Genomic DNA, 21217 nt, shown 5'->3' on the forward strand with positions numbered 1-21217 from the left:
GTGTCTATTGTATTAATCTTTTGCTACCTGTATATATTCCCTTTTCTCTTCGTTGGTATGATCAGTGGTTTCCTATATTTTTTTTCCTTATCTCTTTGTTAGTGTATCAATGGTTACCTGTATTTGCTGTCTTATCTCTTTGTGGGAGTGATCGATTTTTGCCTGTATTTGCTCTCTTATGTCATTCTTTAATTTGCACATCATTTTAATTATGTAAATTCTGAACTCCTTCTCTGACATTTCATCTACTGTGCTGTCAATGGATTCTATTATTGTAATATCTTGGTTTGTTTGGGACACTTTCTTTCCTTGTTTTTTTTTTCATGTTGTCTATGTGTCTTCCTTTCTTGAAGGTGGGGGTCTGAAGTATTGCAGTTTCTACCCTATAGTCTTGTAGTGTCTGTGTATATTACCTGTACCACACCTTCATGTTGTACTTCCAGTCCCTGGCTGGTCTCCCAAGATGATGTTACTGCAACTAAAGGTTATGGTGGCAATAGTGGAGGTAACTTAAGATAGCAATGGGGGTGCCCCAAGATGAGACCACTTTCAGACTTGGAGCTGAAAGGGTGCACCTTACAATGGCTTTGGGCTCCCTGTTCGAAGATGCAGCTGCCTCCAGGCTGTCTGTTGTCCCAAGGTGGAGGCTACTATGTGGGGAGGGCTATGGCGATGACTGTAGTGTCCCAAGATGGAAGTGAGCTAGGCCTGGGCTCCGAGTGGATTGATGGGGGCAGTCTTGGGCCTGGGCCTGGGCTCTGCCCTGGGTCAGCATGGGTGGGACTAGGCTTGAGCATGGGCTTCAGGGTGGGTCTGCTGGTGAGCATGGTGGTCCTGGACCTAATCTGGGCCTGGGCTCCCACATGGGTCAGAAGGGGTGATCCTAGGTCTGGGCCTGGGCTCCTGCATGGGTCAGCATATTGGTTGATAATTTACTTCTTAAATACTTTTTTCTTATGAAGTAATTAACATTTTTATTTAATTTTTTTCAAGGTTTAAATAGACTTTATTGTTACAACCGGGATCTCACCAAGCAGGGCCAATATATGTGGTCCCAGATGTCACCATGAAAGCACAGAGAAATCATGATTACAGAAGAGGTGACTGGAATTGAATAACATGATCCAAGAGAAGCCATCCAGGAATGAAGAAGACATGATCAGGATGTGCTGGCTGGGGTGTTGAGGTCACGGAGAACATGCTTGTTATAATGCTCCAGTGTGACAGGCCCCAGATGGCCTGCAGAAAGAAACATAGGAAGCAGGAGGTAAGCATGGTCCCCAGCTACTTTCATGGTGACTTGGAATGGACCTGGGCGGATGGCACAAGGAGCTATCGGGCTGGGCCTGTCAGGCCTCTTGGCAGCAGCAGCTGCATCAAGACAGACAAGAATACAGGGATTAGTCCATAGACAACCACCAACAGGAGTCAGGAAGTCAAATCTAACATTTGACTTCTAGGTCAGGAAGTCAAATCTAACATTTTCATTATGTGACATCTAGAAACCATAGACAAACCAAATTAATTCAACTATAAACTAGTCCTATGATGCACAGATAACTCCTTAACATTTAACATTTTTGTTTTTTCTAAACATATGCAAATTTTAAATGAATTGCACAATACCAAACTTACCGTTTTATAAAATTTGTTGTATCAAATATATTTCTCTGTCATTTTTGTTTATATCATTTCACATGGCTGCATAATAGTTATTCAGACTATTGCTGTATGGTTGTCAGTATAGACTATTATCATACTTATACTTTATTTAATACATTCCTTATTTAAGATATCTATATTTTTAATTTTTCTATTATGAAAAGCTCTGTAGGTAAATCTTTGAAGCTATTTATGATTACTTTTAAATATTAAAATTAGAATTTGTGGGTGTAAATTTACTTCAAAATGTCACTTTTATGAATTATTTGGTGGAAGGTAGTCTGAACCAATGTTTTACCTACATAGGACAGGATTTAACGAAATGATCTTCAATACCCTCCTACCTTTACGAATCTAAGAATTTTTTTCAACGAATACAAAACAAGAATTTACTAAAAAGGAAGAAAAAAGAAAATGGTAGGCTTGAGAAAGCATTGAAATACATCAGATTTCCTCTCAGGTACTCATCTAGTATTGAGGTAAGTTCAAGATTTTCCAGGCTGATGGGGGAAAGATATGACCACCAGGTGGCAGTAGCACATAGTGCACTTTCTTTGGGTGGTACTTTGTCAGGTTTGCACATAGGAGTGGTGATAGGGGTGAGAAGTCCTTCCACTCATGAGACATACCAGAGACAATGGATGGGGCCGCTGGAGCCACCACCCCAAAGTGGAAGAGGGCAAGGAATCAGAGAGGGAGGTTAATTCGTTAGGTGATGTTGCATCACATAATGGGGGACTCTGGGGAAGAGAGCTAGCAAGGGTAACAGGGACTTGGGGGCTTGTATAGTCCCAGTTTGTCTTATCTAAGGCTAACTATTGGGTACAGTTTCTGGAGTAAGCAAAACAGGAAGGCTCCAAATGATTAAAAATATTCTTATTTAGGGTATATTAGAAACAACTGGATGTACAAGAATTTGAGTTAGGTATGTGTGAGTTACAGTCCTAGGCCTGCAGGGAATAACAGGGCAGATATACAGGGGCCATCTTTGGCTCATTTTTGTAACAAGTATAACTACATCTTATTAGTGAATCATTTCATCAACAAACAGTCTTTGGTTCTAAGGAACTTATTCAAGAGAGGACCTTGAAAGGGAGAGTGAGATCTGATGTGATAGGTAGCAGTTAATCTTTTCATGTTTTTTTTTCTAGTATAGCCACCTAGCTGCTAATATTTATCTTATAATGAGGATACCAGGCAAACATATTTGAAAAATGTATTAGAATTAATTTTCTTTTTACTTCCAACTCCATAACTAACCTCTGAATACAAGTAAAATTCATTATTGTAATTCCTACACATCCAGGGATGGAAGTGAAGAGGAACATTGGTCCTTGGCAATTATTAGACTGAATTCTGTCATAATGATACCCCAAATTAAACTCAGTATTTACCGCCTTTTAATTCAAAATTTAGCTAATCTTGTGGCATTTCTACTTTTGTCAACCCCCCTATCAACCTAATCTAGAAATTATAAAACCATGTTTCTCTCCATCTTCTCATTCAAACCCAACATACAATCATTTGGTAAATCACATAGATTTCATGGTCATAATGATATTATTGAGCCTCCTTTCCTTCCAGTGTCCATGGTGTGACTCTGGTTCTGGTCTTCATTTCCTTTAATAAATTTTTCCCAAAACATCTTCTACTCTAAAATCTTGAGTCAATCATTGCTCTCTGATTGGTCTCCCATCAACGAAGTTCTAAGTTCACTATTACTCTGATCAGAAGTGCCACAGTAAACTTACTCAGATATATTCGGAACCCTCTAAGACATCATCCCAATGTTCCTAATTGTTCTCACAGGTCCTATAATCTCAGGTGTTATAGAATACCAGCATTCCTCATAACATGTTTTGAAATTTTCTCAGTGTCATTATTCATGTAGTACTTGCTTCCTGAAAATAGATTCCTCAAACCCTGCATATCAAAACCAGATCCAAATTTCAAGGCTATAAGAAACCTTTTCAAGGCTTTAAGAAACCTTTCCTATTTCCTTAATTAACTGTTAACATCCCTAGCTTTTAACCAGAACTTTCTCTGAACTGCTCAGAAAGAGTTTATCTTACACTACCTTTGGACAAATTATTTGTGCCTCTTTTTTCTTTCTATATAAGACTGAACTTGGCATAAAATTCTTACTCATTATGCCAACTCTATTTCTATATCTACAATGAATTAAGATGTATTGTGCTCTTTATAGAACTTCAGGTGGACATATTTTCACTGACCATTGACACAAAATGATCAGTAATAAGAAACGGTTCTGGTGTTATGGACACAATCATCAAGCAACTTCATTCAATCAGAAAATATATAAATTCCAAGAATAAATACATATCCATGCAAACAATTTTGTGACTCATTGTTGCTACAAGAAAGTGTACAAGTTTGAGATTTCATCAATCCAAACAGAATTTTCATAAGTAATGACCATATAAATTCTTTAGGCCTGAAAATTCTGAGTCATGAAAAAGTCATTAACAGGTGTGTACCAGCCCCTGGATAGAATTATTATTGTTTTTTTAGCATGAAAAAAATCTGAATTTTAAAAAAATAAATTTTAGAATGGAAACTACTAATTATTTGTTGCAACCATCATTGATATTATTGATTTCTGTATGAACAATTAAAGAAATGAGGCAATGCAACACAGATTTTTACAAATATTCTGTGATTTACTGGAAACAGGATTTAATTAATGAAAAATTTGATAGGCAAATTGTTTTAGTTGGCTTTTGTATCCCTGTGACCCCTAAAACTGACAAAAACAATGTAGAAGAGGGAAAGTTTATTTGGGGTTCATAGTTTCAGAGGTCTCAGTTCATAGATGGTCTAATCCATTCCTCTGGGTTCCAGGTGAGGCAGAACATCATGACGGAAGAGTATGGAGGAGGAAAGCAGCTGGGAAATGGCACCAGGAAGGTGGAGTTGAGGAGGCACTCTGCTCAACAGGGACAAAATATAAACCTCAAAGGCACACCCCCAGTGACTTACATTCTCCAGCTACACTCTGTAGTTACTGCCCAGTTAATCCATATCAGTGGATTAATCCCCTGATTAGGCTAAGGCTCTCATAACTCAATCATTTCACCTCTGAAAATTCTTGCATTGTCTGACACATGAGCTTGGGGATACACCTCATATCCAAACTGAAACACACATAATTATTACTCAATAAATGACTGTTGGAGTTAACAACAGCAAAGTATTCATATACAACCAAATACAGACCCGTGATATGGAAAGTCCATAGCATTTTTAGAGATTGACATAAATGTAAAATACAAGAAATCTATTTCATGGAATCAACTTTGTTGTAGACCTGATGGTAGAATAACTGATTTGCACAGAAAATTTGGTATAAACAGGCTTATTAATTAGAAAGGTCTAATCAATACATGATAGCTAACTTTAATGATATAATTACCTCATATAGATCTATGATTTATTAGATGAATTTTAAGTCTATAATAGATTGTGTAAAACCCAAGTTCTCAATCTCCTCTGATAATATATTTTTAATAAAATTCTTAAAACTCAAAAGTTTTCCCATTTTTTCCATTTTTAAGTGGAAAATATCTCCATTGTCTTGCTGACTGACATTGATTTCCCTAGGTGCAGAATCTTTGAAAGGCCTCATTTCTGCAGTCACAGAAATCTGATTTTAATAGTGCATCTCTAGGTGAACACATTATTAAGGATTGGTTCATGGTAACTAAAGTCACCAGAACCTTATTCCTTTCACCAAGTTCTTGGGAGGTTGACTTCTTCATGAGATAGTTGCTCAGAGAGTCTGTAATAGAGCCAGGAGAGGCAATCTTGAATGGTATTTTTGAACATCACAATTTACTTCTCTCCTTTGGAAGGTGCTGGAAAAATACAGCTGGAAATTCTTGTTCTTTGGGTGTCCCCTTTCTAGGATATAAATAGATCATACTCCCATCTATATTACTTTTTAAAAGACTGTTATCATCTTAACTATTAGATCTGGATGCTGCTTCCAAATCTCCACATCAACATGTATTGTTCTTTTCTAAGCTCCAACTGCTCCTTATTTATGTATCTGTACCCCCCAGGGTGAAATAAGTACTAATTATGCTGCAGCATAGCTGTTATCTCTGCTTGCCTAGAACAAAAGCTCCTTGAGGGCAGGGAACATTTTAACTTGTACCCATACCCAGCTACTGCCTGTTTAAAGATAGGTACTCAAATAGATTTTGCTAAATGTCATGTATGTAGTCACACTACTTGCACTGAGAGAAGGTAAGTTTTTACAAGTTTTAATGAGAACTTCACTCATTGTGTACTTTTAAACTGGATAAAATATGTTTCCTAAGGTTAGATATTTTTGACTGCTTCCCAAGCTGGACTTTGCTTGATCCTTGGCCATCTTCCCTGGAGCCATGGGCTAAAATATCACAAATTATACTTGGTTGTTTTGGCTCCTTAGCATCTGTCTCCCATCTTAATATGTAGCTATGTTCTTAAGTTAAAGATACACCTGCAAATGACAGAGGCATGTCCATGAGCAGGCAAAATATGTCACCAAATGGGTCTCTGTCCTTCAATAAAATTGACTCTTTCTTCTGCTTTTTCATCTCTTTTTCAGCCCTATCCTGAAAATCTACTTGATTTCATACAAATTAATGAAAACTGAAATGTTTGAATAGGAGGTTAATAACTAGCTACACTGAGTGAATGTAATAGAAGTAATAACCACTTCTGAAAATGGCAGGTAGTTACTGGCAAACAGAAAAGACTGTCTTTGAATTGTAATTAGGAAGGGGAAGGAGTCAGTTTTAATAAAATTTGGGGGTGTTAAAAATCTCTAGTAAAGAATTCAGCTGTCATTCTTATCATGGAAATTAATTCTACAGTCAAAGCTAGCTGAGCCCTCAGTACAAAGTAAGAAGTGCCACTAAAGTAATTTTTTGTTTAAAAAGTTATATTAGTATTTAAGTTATGTCAAATATTATAGATATATAAAAGGTGCATTTACAATTAAATGTAATGTTAATATAATTTATTATCAGCATAATATGTAAAACAGAAAAATTTTAAAAATCAAAAGGGCAGATTAGTTTCTGTGCTTCTCCTACATAATTAAATGAATCACACTAAAACTACAAGGAAGTACTTTCTGGTCTCACTGGTTCCTGTTCTTATTTCTAAGTTTAAAGATTTATATATTTTCTTTGTTGTTGTTTTGTTTTTTTGGGCTGGGACTTCCATATGTTGCCCAGGCTGATACTGAACTCCTAGGCTCAAGGGATCTTTTACCTTAGCCTCCTGAGTAGGTGGGACTGCAGATGTTTACAATCATTCCCAGCTTAGTCTTCTTTTTTCTTTAATAAAAATCGGGTTTGGTTTTAAGCCATAAATCATTGAAACACAATATTTATTGAACATTTTTTTAAAGCCAAGAAAGGAATAAGTATTGCACAAGTTACCCAACTACCTGAAATCATACTGTATGTCACACACATTTACAAAAACTAGTTCATTTACTCACCAATTTAAAATCTGACCAGAGGATTATAATGATTTGATGTGAAATTCTGAGACAGGAGGATCACAAGTTCAAAGCCAGCCTCAGCAACAGGGAGGCACTAAGCAACTCAGTGAGACCCTGTCTCTTAAGTCTCTTAAGTCAAATAGAAAATAGGGCTGGGTATGTGGCTCAGTGGTTGAGTGCTCCTGAGTTCAATCACCAGTACTCAAATAAATAGGGCAGATCAGTTAGTATTTAAGTTATGTCAAATATTATATATATATATATATATATATATATATGAAAGAAAACCATAGGTACAATTCATCTTTTCTAAGAAAGGTGTTAACATGTAATGATAATATTTTGTATGTATTAAAGAGCTAGATTAGGGAATAGCTATTTCAGTGAAGAATAAGGGTAGAAAATGAATATGAAATAATCTGAGGGTTCCATTTGATTATTTCTTTTTAAATATTTTTTCTTGCTAAAGACAGTTTAGAAAAACTAGACATTTTCATAGCCTTGTCCTCTAGATCTAATTAGATTTCAGTCAGGAGCATCCAAATTTAAAGATCTGCCTCTGCCAAGCTGGGTCCCCCCCATCCCCATCCCCACTCCAATCTTCAACTTAAAACCTGGAAAAGAGGTTCAAAATAATGGGTTCCAGAAGCAATCACTGCACTGGCTCCTTTGTTTTTGGGGAAAAGCAAGGGGTATGAGGTTTCAGTCATTTTTTTGTCCCAAGAAAACAGATCAAAAGGAAAGTACAGAGGTTTCAAATCTAGACAGCCCCAAGTGACCGGGGCTGTTGGCAATACTTGCTGCCTAGTCCGAGACGGAGTTAACTCCTGAGGCCTTCAGCTTCACCCGAAATAACAAGGATTTCTGGGGTGGTAAAGAGGAGAAGCGGTGGGTGTATGTGTGTTGTGGGAAGGCTCCTGGGAAGTCTTCCACAGGGCCAGCAAGGCAGAGGACATACAAACACTCTTTCCTTCACCACATAGAGCCGCCATGTAAAGTAGCACCTTTGGTCCCGGTTGGCATCTGCGGCCTCTGTTATAGCATTCACAATGTTACCTGAGTTCTTGTGTTGCTTTTATATTCAAAGGCACAGGAATTGCAAAGAGCAATTAAAGTCTGCGATAAACGTGTAGAAATGTTTCATATTGAACAAGATCAGTTTCTTAAGACTCTCCTGCAATCCAGCACCAGTTACCCCAGATGCTTCCCAATGTCCTCTTAACAGCCAAGTCAACCAGATGGCTTTCAATTCACACAATTGTTAGAATACTTTTATTTTTTAAGCAAAACAATTTACACCCCCCCCACACACACCCGTTTGCTAGTGAAAACATAAAGTGCACTTAAGAAAAAATGGTTATAACCGTGGTCTTTGAATGCCCTTTGAGTCTGTGTTGGGGATTTAGGGATGATTTTTTTTAAAAAAGCAAAATCATAAACAGACAATATGGGTAATATGAGTATATATAGGTTTAAATATACACCCACACATTTTTCCCCAAAATTCAGTTATAGATTCTTTCACCTGGTTTGCCGGTTGGCAGTCACCTCTGTAGGTGCCAGGGGCTCCCAGGATTCGAGGAGCGGCCCGTATTTAATGCCCCATTCCCGCCTCCCTGGGGGAGACCCCTCCAGAGCCTTTCCCTCCCCGCGTGGCCAGGCCGCCCGCGCAGGGATCCCAGTTCGGTGCCTCTCCACGGTTCCCCTCAATGTCCCAGGCCCCATCGCAGCCGCCAGCGTTCCTTCCTCTTCCTGGGCCACAATCTTGGCGTTCCGGGATTGGCTTTACCCCTTACCAGCAGGAACACGTCCGGGAAGATCTCTCGAGGGGACCTCGAGCACCACATGCGACCCTCAAAGCCCAAATCTCCTTTCCCGCCTCACTGGGCCACGGCGCCAGGAGCCAGGCAGGCGAAGCGCAGCCTCTGGTGCTCTAAGGCCCCAAATGACCGATGGCTCGCCGTCACCGAGGACTAGGAGGCCCCCGGGTCAAACCTGGGGCCACTCCACCGCTCCTCGGCTGCTGTCTGGGAGGAAGTGTAGGTGTGTGAGCCGGGGAAAGGGAGCGAGCCGCGCCCTCGGGCCGGCGTGGGCAGGGCGCCGCGGCCTGCGCAGCCCCGAGGGCCCCGCGTCGCTCTCCCGAGCCAAGGTTCTCAGGAGCGGGCCGCGCAAAAGACGTTAGCGGGAGGAGTTAGCGGCTGTTGGGGGAACGGGTTGAGGGAAACAGTCTCTTCCAAAGCACGGCAATCGCGGGGTGGGGCGCCGTGCTCCCTCCCAGGCCGGGGGCGCTGGCCAGAAGGGGCGCGTGTGGCGACGGTGACCGCCTGCCGCGGCACGCCCGGGCAGGGCTGCGCAGGAAGAGCCAGGGGGCGGTCGCCCGTTGGCCCCGCTGGGGCTGAACGCCCAGGGGTCGCGGCGCGTCGGCCTGCAGCGCATCAGGTGAGGAGGTCGCCATGGCGATGTGGCCCCAGGCGCGCAGGCCCGCTGCGGTTGGCATGGAAGCAGCCCCTGCGAGGCCCGGGGACGCCGCTGATTGGCCGATTCAACAGACGCGGGTGGGTTGAAAGTACTCTGCGCTGTGCGCCCCGCCGCCGCCGCAGGGAGCCCGGCGCCCCCGCTGGAATCTATTAACACCTCGGACCCTCCCTCCCGCCCGCCCCGCCCCCCTCAGGCGGCACCTCAGCCCCATCACGGTGTGCACTTGCTGCTTGTTGGAGACAGAAAGATAAAGCGCCAGGAGGAGCGGAGGTCCCGCTCTGGCTCCCAAGCAGGTTTTGACGTCTTCTGCTGGTGGGAGGAAGGCCGCGGGGCAGCACCTTACTTGTCACTTGGGAAGGGTACATAACTTTCCGGCAGTCAGGTATTCCTGGATCTTTTGTTTGGGGTCAGGGGAGATGAGCTTCGCGGCAGAGGAAGACTGAGGCTCTTGGGTGTAAACTCCCAATTTACATGGGGCTTAGTATCCTGACGTGGAGGTTTGGCAGGATGTCTGGTTCCTAACAGCCCTCAGGTAGGTCTTGGATGAAATCCCGCAGAGATTCAAATCACTGTTTTGGTTCAGGGCAGCTTTGATCCCTAGTGCGGTCGCTCCTGGACCTTTCAAACCATAATAATTTGTTGGGAAGATCAGCAATTAATGGGGATTCCAAGACTTGGTGCTCTGCCTCCTAGAGATTCACTGAATCCTTGGAGCCCCAGCTAGGGAGGGTTGACTAACAGGCTTCTCTGTTTCTCCTGGTGACAGCAGTTTGTGGCGTCCAAGGCAATGCGTCGCAGCAGCTCCAAGAGTGGAGTCGTCCTGGCTGCAGTGGCTAGAGGTCCTGAAGCTTCTCAGATGCTCACCAGAGCCCAGCTTGGCCAAGATCCCCCACAAAGGACAGTGCTAGGGGTGCTAACCGAGAATGGGCAGTACAGGAAGACCTGTGGCCAGGTAATGACCAGAAGCACTGGGAAAGATGCTGTGGAGAATGACTCTTCTATGATGGTAGTAGGTGCTTTTCTCTTGCAGTTGTACCTACTACTGTCCTAGAATATTACAGCCTTGGATCTGGACTACAAGGAAGTTGATTTCTTAAGACCATCTTAACCAGTTCTGTTTTCAGCCAGAAATAGTGATTATTACTTTTGTTATTTTTCCAACATTAAGGAAATAAGTTTGGGAACTGTTTGTATTAAATATATGTAAAGTGATTCAGGGGCTAGGCTGAAAGGAAATGTGATTTGGAGCTGGAATTCCTTGGTCAGAGTTGTGTTCAAGGTAGTGCCTAAAGCAATTCTGGGCAACCTTTGCTGTGTTCATTTGGGATAATGTGAGAATTGGAATTGGATCAAGCTACTTCAGATTATACTAGGTTACTTCAAAAAGGTTGCTTTGAGAGCAGACATCTTCCTGCTGACAAAGAGCACTTGGGCAAAAAGATAATGGACCCTCAGATATTATTTGTATGTGCTAAACTTATCACAGTTACCTTCCTTTGAAGATTAAAAATAAATCCAAACACTTAAATGAGAAGGCAGGGTTTGGATCCTTAGGAATGAATTATTTAGATAGAAAAAAAATCTTCCCTCTCTGCTATTAGATTAGTCTTCATAAAAATGCCTTAAGCCTGTATTGTACATCTAAGTGCTTGATGGTCACAATAGTCCAGTGAAGTAAGGTATTCTTTCTGTTTTATAGATGAGAAAGTGTGAGGTTTAATATCCCCAAAAATGTTGTGGTGGAGGCTAGATTAAAAGCTTTCCATCTGTTGCATCTTTAAATTACCTACCTTTTGATGGTTTGGTTAGTGTGGAAAAAATATTCAAAGTAATCTGTTCAAAGCTTTGGAGAAAATTGAGTGAAAGTGGTTTTAATAAACTTAATTTTCTTAGCAATATTTATTTTTTACAGTCTTAAGACCTGGTGCTCGTGAATTGGCAGTTGTGCCTATGCTAAGTGGTCTCATTTTAAATTCAAAATCAGTAATCTCTCACATTACCTGGTCCCACCTCTACATTTCCTTGCTCCATCCTCTACAACCTTCTTAGAAACCTATTCCCTATCCCCTTTCTCTCTTTAATCCTCCATAACTCCTATTCATCTTTACTCTCAGGTGATGACTTTATATCCTGTTTTCCTGAAAATGTAGAAACAACCATTGTTTCCATGTGCCAGATACCTTGCCATTGCTATCCTGTTCTGTAACTAAAATGTCCCTTTTAGATAAGGTGACCTTTCCCTCAAAATGTGTTCTTTTGCTTCTTCAAGGATCTCACTCCAGTAACTTTTATTCTTTTATCAGTTTTCTCTTTTTTACTGAGTCAAACCCATAAGCATATAAATAAATTATATTTTTTCATCAAAATCTTTCAACTATACATCTCTTTGCAGCTACTGTCCTGTTTATTGCAAGATTTATTGAGAATTTGTCTATCCTAATAGCACATAAGTTCTATCAGAGAGGATGTCATGTTCTCTGCTGTATTCCTAGTACTTGGAACAGTACATATGCCCGAATATCATATAGGTTTTTATTGAATGAATTCTGTCTATAGTTCTTTTGACTCAATTCTAAATTCTTTCCTTACTTAACTCATCAGTAGCATTTTACATGGTTGACCAGTCTTAATAATTTATTAATAATTTCTTCTTACTTGAGAGCACTACCCTCTCCAAGGGATCTACCTTGCTCATTTGCCACTCCCTCAGTATCCTGATTCTTTATTTCTTTAATCTCTAAAAGTCACAGTGCCCCAGGGCTTAGCTTTGGTCACAGTCTGGCTTCACTCCCTCAGTAATCTCTTCAGGTGTTAAATTAAATACCACTAAAAACCATCTGTCTGTCGATGATTCATATTTTTATCTCTGGCCTACCCCCCTGAGCTATATTGTAGGATCATATACCCAGCATTCCACTTAATATCTTCACTTGAATCATGTGATAAGCATCTCATACTTGGGCAAAACCAACCAACCCTTTTCCCTGCCTCCGACTTGCTCTTCCCAAAGTCTTGCTCATCTCAGGAAAAGAAATAGCCATTCTTCCTTTGACCAACCCTAAAACATTTTTTCATCCTTGACCCTTCTTTTTCTCCTACCTTCCATTTAATCTACTTTGAAAGTATTGTTGGTTCTACTTTAAAAAAAATGTCTAGAGCCTCTTTCCCTCTCATCCTTTTCTATCCTGCTTTAAACCTCTGTTGTGTCTCATCTGGATTTGTCAGTTTTATAACTGGTTCTGTTATTCTGGTCTTGCTTCCTGCACCTAAAATGATCCTTTTATAAAGATAAGTCAGGCCAGGCATGGTGGCGCACACCTGAAATCTCAGAGGCTTGGGAGGCTGAGGCAGGAGGATTGTGAGTTCAAAACCAGTCTCAGCAACTTAGGCACCAAGCAACTCAGCAAGACCCTGTCTCTAAATAAAATGTGAAAAAAGGGATGGGGATGTGGCTCAGCGGTTAAGTGCTCCTGGGTTCAATCCCTGGTAACCACCCCCCACCCCCCCCACCCCGCCCCAAACAAACAAACAGACATAAGTTAGATCACAGTCTTCCTCTGCCCAAAATCTTTCTGTGGCTCCCCTCTGCATGAATGCCAATCATTCTTAAATGGCCTATGGTAAGGCCTCCTTGAGCTGACCTCTATTTTCTTCCTGACCTCATGTCCTACACTGTTCTTCTTCTTACTCTGTTCTGTCTATTCCTACTTTGTCTTTTGTTGTTTGTCTCCCCACCACCGCCTCTGGGCTGAACATTTTGTTCACTCTTGAATTTTGGGCACCTAGAGCAGTGTCTGGAACATAGTAGATTCTTAGTAAATATTTGTTTAATGAATATATACCCCAACCTAGATATCTCTATTTATGTAGGAAAAGTTAAACTTAATAGTGACTTGGAGTCATAGTTATCTGATTATCGTAACTTCTAACTGTGGTCCTTTATAGTCCCTGTGATTTTTATTCCAAAAGTACCATAAAGATAAGATTATTTTCTTATTAGTCATAAGCCATATATATATATAAAATGAGTACAAAGAAAAGTTATATAACCACATACTAACTTGGAATTAGCCTTTAATAGCATAGATTAAGTATAAGCAAAAATGTTAATATAGTAGATAGAGCTAACATTTGCATAAATATAACTCAGGCTCACTTGCCCTAACTCATATGATTTCACACCATCTAACATGACTTCCTTTAAGATGCAACAGCATTTGATGTGCTATGCTTGTTCACTGTGGTGGTACCACAGTTGTTTGCACTGTTAATGTTACATGAATAAAGAAAAGGGAGAAGTTATTTGAAAAATTTCACCAAGCATGATTGTATTATATATACAAAAAGGTTTTATAGCTTATGAGAGAAGTTAGTAGTATAAGTTTCCAAAATCATCATGTTTCTAAATAACTAAGAATGAAACTGGGAACTTCATAGGTCACTGCAACTAAATATTAAATATTTCGGGAGGGGGCTCTAGGAACTCTGTGACCATATGTAAGAACGATGCTGAGTATTTTAATGTCTTGTGATGCTGGAAACATAAAGCCAACTTGCAGTTTTCCTCCTGCAGGTTGTACCTATTTCATTTTGGAGAAGAGATATAGATTTTATTCTTTCTATAATCTTGAGTTCCCTTTGATACATACGTAAAGAAAATAGCAAATTTTAGATAGCTCTTTCTGTATATCAGATATAGACTAATATAACTTTTTGAACTTTACTTTCTGTAATTAAATTAATAACATTTCAATTTAGGATTCAATCTTACCTATTCAAGCTGCTAGGTTCACATTTCCTAGTTGATCTTTGTGGGGTAATCTCTAACAAGAAATTAACTCTTTAGGAGATCACAGCAATCAGGTGTTTTTCTGGATCAGAAAATGTCTTCCCTCCAGCTGGAAAGAAAATGCTCTCTGATTGTGGGGTCCTGGAGCCAGCCAAGCATGGATTTGATATCTACATGGATGAGCCTGAGCAGGGGGACAGAGACAGCTGCTCAGGAAGAGAGGGGATGGCATTTGAGGATGTGTATGAAGTGGATACCAGCACACTCAAGTCAGACCTTCACTTCCTGCTGGATTTTAATACAGGTAATCTGACTCATCTATAGCTGATGGTGCTCTGTATTCTCAACTTTCTGCAGTGTTCCAGTAGCAAATATCTAGCAAGAGAAAAACATGACATAATGGCTAGTTTTCACAACTGCCTGTGGAGGGTGAGTAGAGGTAAGGAGTTTTTCAATTAAATGACTTATCTGACAATGTTGAACCTCTGCAGTTTCCCCTATGCTGGTAGATTCATCTCTCCATTTCCAGTCTGAAGAAGCGTCAGATTTGGGCACAGATGTGATAAATGTGACCGAATATGCTGAAGAAATTCATCAGTACCTTAGAGAAGCTGAAGTGAGTTTTCCCAACCTCTCCAGGATCCCAAAATCCTAATATTAAGCTACAAGTTCTTGACCATACCACTAGTGAATGGCACTATCATGGTATCCAAATGTAAGAAATCTATGAAAAATAATGCAGGTCAAATATCTCTAGTCTGACATTTCAAAATTTAAAACTTTTTGAATATTAATATGATGCCAGATGTGGAAAACTCCACACCATGAATCTTTGTCTTATGCACAAAATTATTAAAAGTATTGTATAAAATTATCCTTGTCTGTGTGTATAAGTCATGAATTTTATGTTTAGGCTTGGGTCCCATCCCCAAGATGGCTAATAGTGTATATGTAAATATTAGAAAAAATCCCAAATCCAAGACATCATGTCCCAAGCATTATGGAAAAGGAATACTCAATCTGTAATAGTGATGGTAAGTAGCAATTGTAGGCACAATTTCTATATGACTCAAAGGATTTATGTGTTAAGTATTTCACTCTTAGGAATAACCAATATTGCTATTTCCTCCTCAAGTTGTTAACTCATTACATTATAGAACCAGAATTTCATAGTTTCTTCTTTATCATGATGAAAACATTTGTCTCTAAACTAGCATCCTCCTAACCTTTGCTCATGAGATTTTAAAATAAAATAGCAACTATACTGGAGAGTGATCTTTCTGATATTACAACTTTCTACATATCCAAATTATTTTCCCAAACAGATAAGATACAGACCCAAAGCACACTATATGAGGAAACAGCCAGACATCACAGAAAGCATGCGTACGATTCTGGTGGATTGGCTGGTGGAGGTTGGCGAAGAATATAAGCTTCGATCAGAAACTCTGTACCTGGCTGTCAACTTCCTGGACAGGTTTCTTTCCTGCATGTCTGTTCTGAGAGGGAAATTGCAGCTTGTAGGGACAGCAGCTATTTTTCTGGCTTCGTAAGTAATTCTTTGAGCTTGAATAATGTAAAACTACCTCCTGTCAAAACACTTGACTTTTTTTTCACATTTATTAAAGAAATGCAATGCTTGATAATTAGAACTATTTGTGTCTCTTTTGATAAAAGATCATTATCTTTTCAGGATTTACCAAGAAACCGAATCTCACCCACATGTTCACTCTTCAATTCAGATGTTTAAGATTTATTACAACAAGTTCAATGTCGTGACTAAAGGAGCCATCAGCTCAAATGCAGGAATTTATTTGGCAGAACAGTCTTTTGGCTATATTCTAATACAAGTAAAAGTCCTATTTAAAGAGATTTTTATTTCATAAAAACTGTCTTCATGATATAGCAAATAACTCACAATAATAGTTTATTTATTTGGTTATAGTTTATAAATAATTTTAGTTGGTTCCTGTTCCTATCAGTGACTCATAGTAATACTTCATTGTGTGAGAAAAAAGAGTTGGGTTATATCTGAGCTGTCATGATGTAACCTGTTACTGCATGATGGTTTCTATTTTTCTGGTTTTAAATAGTCCAGTTATTAATATGTAAACACTTGCCAATATTTCCTAAAGAAAGTAGAAACAAAAGCAGAAGGGAAGAAATGAAAATAGTGAAGCATCATTTTCCTTCTCTTGACTATTCAGCATCAATTGCTAATTCAGCAGACAAAGTTAAACATGATGTTTTTAAAAATCAAAGGTCTATGAATTTTTTTCTCTCTTTTCCACAAAATAATTTGAAGTTTATAGAATTGATAGGAATTCACTTGTGCTGTCTGTCATTCAGAATTTTTCAGTGTATCTGAGACCAAAACCTAAACTCTCAGTTGGACATGGTGTCTCTTTCTACTCCTAGCAGTAAGTACAACATGTTCTCATAATACTCATGTTCATGATCTGGAAACAAACACTCAATATTTTCATATCCCTGTGAAATTCAGTGATAATGAAGTGGATAAAGAGGAAATAAAGAACTCTGCAGGTCTCTGTTGAAAAACATGGCCTGTGGTAACACAGGAAGTAAAGTATGGGTGCCAAACTACTCCTAAAAATTCTCTACCTTTCCCAGGAAATATGAAGAGATATATCCACCTGAAGTAGATGAGTTTGTCTATATAACTGATGACACATACACAAAACGGCAACTATTAAGGATGGAACACCTGCTCCTGAAAGTCCTAGCTTTTGATCTGACAGTTCCAACCACCAACCAATTTCTCCTTCAGTACTTAAGGCGTCAAGGAGTGTGTGTCAGAACTGAGAACCTGGCCAAGGTATGCCATGTGATTTCCAGGAACTTCTGGTACCAAAGAGGGTAAAAAGCAGCCTTTCCCAATCATCCTTCAGTTCTGCATTCCTTTGCAGTTTTTTTTCCCCTAGTCTTGGGCCCAGTACACCTTTTTAGCAATGAAAGACAGCTAATTTTAAGAACACAAAATCTGGTTACAGGACATTACTATTGACTACAGTTGGCAGGCACAGGTTGTTAAATCAGTCAACCATCAAAGGAATTTAAACTTGGAAACTCTTCCCTTGGTGTGTATATAGAGTCACATGCAAGCAGCACTTCTTAGTTTGGGAACTAAGATGTAGTTTAATTTTGTTCTAATATCATCCTAACCTATTAACTAAGGAAGTGTTGTTTGGTTATTTAATGTTATAGAAACTTAGTTGAAAGTACTAAAGTATTAGTCTAATCAACTTGCTTTCTAGTCACTCCAGACTATGTTATCTAGTACATTTATGCCATACAGGGAGTAATAAGGATGTCCGTATACATTTCTTAAGTATATTTATTCTGACATGATATGTTCCCATCAGTACTGTTCTAGACTCAGAACCATATTCATTTGCCTAGTAAATTAATAGCTATAATATTGTCATATCTATGCCTTTGACTGAAGGCTCTGTTCCCATTCCAGGTGCCAGAGCAATACAACTTTATCTGACCAGCATAAACCTGCACTACTAGTGTAAGACGAGAAAAGTAACCTATCATATGTACTTTGTGGATAGGCCAAATACTAGGGTATTGAAATTCTGTTAAAACATAAATATTATTCTGGTTAAGGACAGTCATACCAATTATTGACCCAGTGATTCATTTTAACTATGTCTGTACTCATCACTGGATACTGTCTGAACAAAGAGAAGACACAATTTATTACTATGACTTTTCTAGGTTTACTTATGACTTCAGTCAATTAGATCTTGTCAAATTTCTAACTCCAATGAGGTTTTTTTCTCTTGTGCTTAGTATGTAGCAGAACTGAGTCTACTTGAAGCTGATCCATTCTTGAAATATCTTCCTTCATTGATAGCTGCTGCAGCTTACTGCCTGGCAAACTATATTGTGAACAGGCACTTCTGGGTAAGTTTCTTCTTCTTTCTAGATGAAATTCAAGACCTGTCTAAAATCTGTTCAGTAGTTTTTAAGGCTTACAGGCTTGCCTCTTAGAAGGGCAAATTTGTTTAATAAGGAACTGGATGTCTTTACAGTAGACTGCAACTTGCTGCTGAATCTTGCAGGTCAGCCAGTCATCATGGCTTTGACTCAGTGGCTTTATTCTATGTCCAGCAGAGGTTGCAAGAAGTCCAAGCGATCATGTTGCAGGCCCATTCAACAGAAGTGGGCCTGAAAATCTGGGTGCCCACTGCTAATGACTTGAGATGCAGTCATTGGCTGCTTCAAGCAAAAGTTGTTGACTTTTATCATATGTGGAAAAAAAAATCATCAGTCCAATGAGGATAGCTAGAAATTACAGTAGGCTTTTGAGAAAACAGGACATTGGTGTTGCCTCTCTCCTGAGGAGGTGGTATCATCAAAAACAGGTCCCTAGGTTTTGTTCTGAAAGCTCACTGTTATACTAAAAAAAAAATGGGATATTTCCCTTTATTTTCTGGAATACTTAGTTTTTATGCTGCATTTAGACTAAGAAGCTTTCACTTTCTATACAAATAAGGAGGTCACAAAAGTAGGACTCTTTAAGGGACTGGTAAAAACCACGTTCATGAGGGTACAGGGAAAGTGATCTGCCCTAAATTGAGAATTATGATATGAAATATGAGAAAACTTAGAAATTTAGAACTCTGCTGTATTTTAAGTATTTCATATCTAATGTCTCAGAAGAAGGTAGACATGCTTTCTTTAAATGAATATGGACATTTACTTTTACTTTACAATTGGTTGTCTTCTGACTTCTACATCTTAAAAAGTTATGTGAAACAATTTATTTTTTCTTTTGTCTTGGTTAGCCAGAAACCCTTGCTGCATTTACAGGCTACTCATTAAGTGAAATTGTGCCTTGCCTGAGTGAGCTACACAAAGCATGCCTTGACATACCCCATCGACCTCAGCAAGCAATTAGGGAGAAGTATAAGGCTTCAAAGTAAGTTACTGACATTTTCTTATCTTGGCTCTGTTCAAAGCTTAATGGGTAATAGTTGTATCAGAATTAGAAGTGGAATAAATTATATATCTGGTGTTAGGTTGGTAAAGTAAGAATACATGTAAAATCAAGAAAATGAATTTGGAGAGACCTAGATTGATAATTGTCAGATTGTAGTAATTATAGTCACTCAGCTTCCTTCCTATCTGCTGTGATGACTTAGAGAGTTTTCTGTAGTTCCAGGGTCCTGCACCAACAGGGTCCAGGGGGGTCCTAAAGGATGAGAGGCATCAGCACAAGGGATGAGACAAGGAGTCGTTCCATTGGAGCAATCTCCAGAGAGAGAGAGAGAGAGAGAGAGAGAGCGAGCTGTTACTGCTTTCTCTCTGTCTCCTTTTATTCTATTTTTTCTCATCATTATGGGTCCAGAATCATTAATAAACTGCATCATCAATTTACAATTTCCAGATTTTCCCAGGATGTGACATTTCCTTATTTAACAGATGCCAAACTACGTAATCAGACTCTATGTCTCCTAACCTGTCATTAACCTTTAAGTATAAAGCACACCTGTACTTTAAGATCCCATCTAAAAGTCCCCTTATAACAATCTTATAATATATTCTAAAAGCATTTAAAAATGCCTACATTTATTCTCATAAAACTGATTAAGCTACTTTCTCAGAGAGTTTCTTTGTTTCTTAGTTAAAGTACAGCAGTTCTTAAATCTTTGTAATCTTTAACTAAAGGGCAGGCTCTGTATGTCAATCCCCCTGCAGCTAACATTAACTATGCTTATCATAAATCCCTATGTAAAGTTAAAAGAGGGTCTATTAGAAGGAAAATATATTTTAACTAACTTTTTCTCCCCTGGATGAATACCATATCCTACATATGAATAGGCTACATATAGTGGGCTACGTGCAATGGACATGATAACTGTCTACACAGGTTTGAAAGACTGAAGATATGAACTTGGATTCTTAGTTGATATAATCAATTGTGGTGCCTAGTGTTCCTGTAACATTTCCCAGAATGATTGTTGATATTTTTCTGTTTTGTCCTATATGTCCCGAGAGATAGTAAAGCAGCCTTTAAGTCATGAACCACCTGTTATATTCTTGGCCATCTAGAATTTAAAGTCTACTCATGCCTTCTGTTAGGCTGAATCTAAAATAAAAAGTCCCAATTATATAAAAAAGGGTCTCATGATTTTGGTTTCCCACAAGTGTCCTCACTGTGACCTTGTTAAGACAGTGGGAGATGGAATGCCTTCACCACTGTAGCCTGAGATTATATAAAATGAATGTCTGTGTTTTGTGCTAACCTTGCTGTGGGTTTCATTTCAGGTACCTGCATGTGTCCCTCATGGAACCACCTGCAGTTCTTCCTCTGCAATAAGTGCCAGAACTGGAGCACTTCCAGAACCCAACCACCATATCAACAGGATTGCTCTTAGTTTCCATAAGTTTCTTCAAGTTTGGCCAACTAATGTCAATATAGATGACTTTTAAAATATGTAAATGTATTAGGTTCTATTAGACTTTAGTAGTTATAATTTAGTCTAGCATTTTTGAAGAATAAACTACTTGCTTTATGACCATGTGTTAGGCTTATTACTAGTTAGCATGGCTGACAGAGTTGCCTGGAATTTTAGTTGATAATATTACAAATGTCATCACTATTTCAAGCATTCTCCTAAATTGGTTTTATAAATGAGGCATGCTATTCAGATTCAGTGTTGAGGCATGCAGGGATTTTCATGCTTGGTAAATGGCTTGTTGTTTCCTATTTCTTTACTCTCCCCAAAGATCTC

At 39.2% G+C, this 21217-nt stretch overlaps 1 protein-coding gene across 1 annotated transcript; it reads left to right on the forward strand.

Moving 5' to 3' along the window:
* Positions 1 to 9236: 9236 nt before the first annotated feature.
* Positions 9237 to 20957, forward strand: CCNA1 (cyclin A1). Its single transcript, XM_081296407.1, has 9 exons — positions 9237 to 9622; positions 10428 to 10613; positions 14508 to 14754; positions 14942 to 15066; positions 15776 to 15999; positions 17082 to 17286; positions 18270 to 18383; positions 19268 to 19401; positions 20751 to 20957. The coding sequence occupies exons 2-9, from the start codon at positions 10449 to 10451 to the stop codon at positions 20800 to 20802; spliced, it is 1266 nt and encodes a 421-aa protein (XP_081152533.1). The 5' UTR covers positions 9237 to 9622; positions 10428 to 10448; the 3' UTR covers positions 20803 to 20957.
* The last annotated feature ends 260 nt before the right edge of the window (positions 20958 to 21217 follow it).

Source organism: Spermophilus citellus, assembly GCF_964194105.1.
Source record: "Spermophilus citellus genome assembly, chromosome: 1".
NCBI lineage: Eukaryota > Metazoa > Chordata > Mammalia > Rodentia > Sciuridae > Spermophilus > Spermophilus citellus.

Excerpts from the sequence above, each read along its gene's own strand:
- CCNA1 (XM_081296407.1), top strand. The coding sequence starts at position 10,449 with ATGCGTCGCAGCAGCTCCAAGAGTGGAGTCGTCCTGGCTGCAGTGGCT. Across the intron at positions 16,000-17,081 it reads GCAGCTATTTTTCTGGCTTC|GAAATATGAAGAGATATATC; the intron begins GTAAGTAATTCT and ends TACCTTTCCCAG. Across the intron at positions 18,384-19,267 it reads TTGTGAACAGGCACTTCTGG|CCAGAAACCCTTGCTGCATT; the intron begins GTAAGTTTCTTC and ends TGTCTTGGTTAG.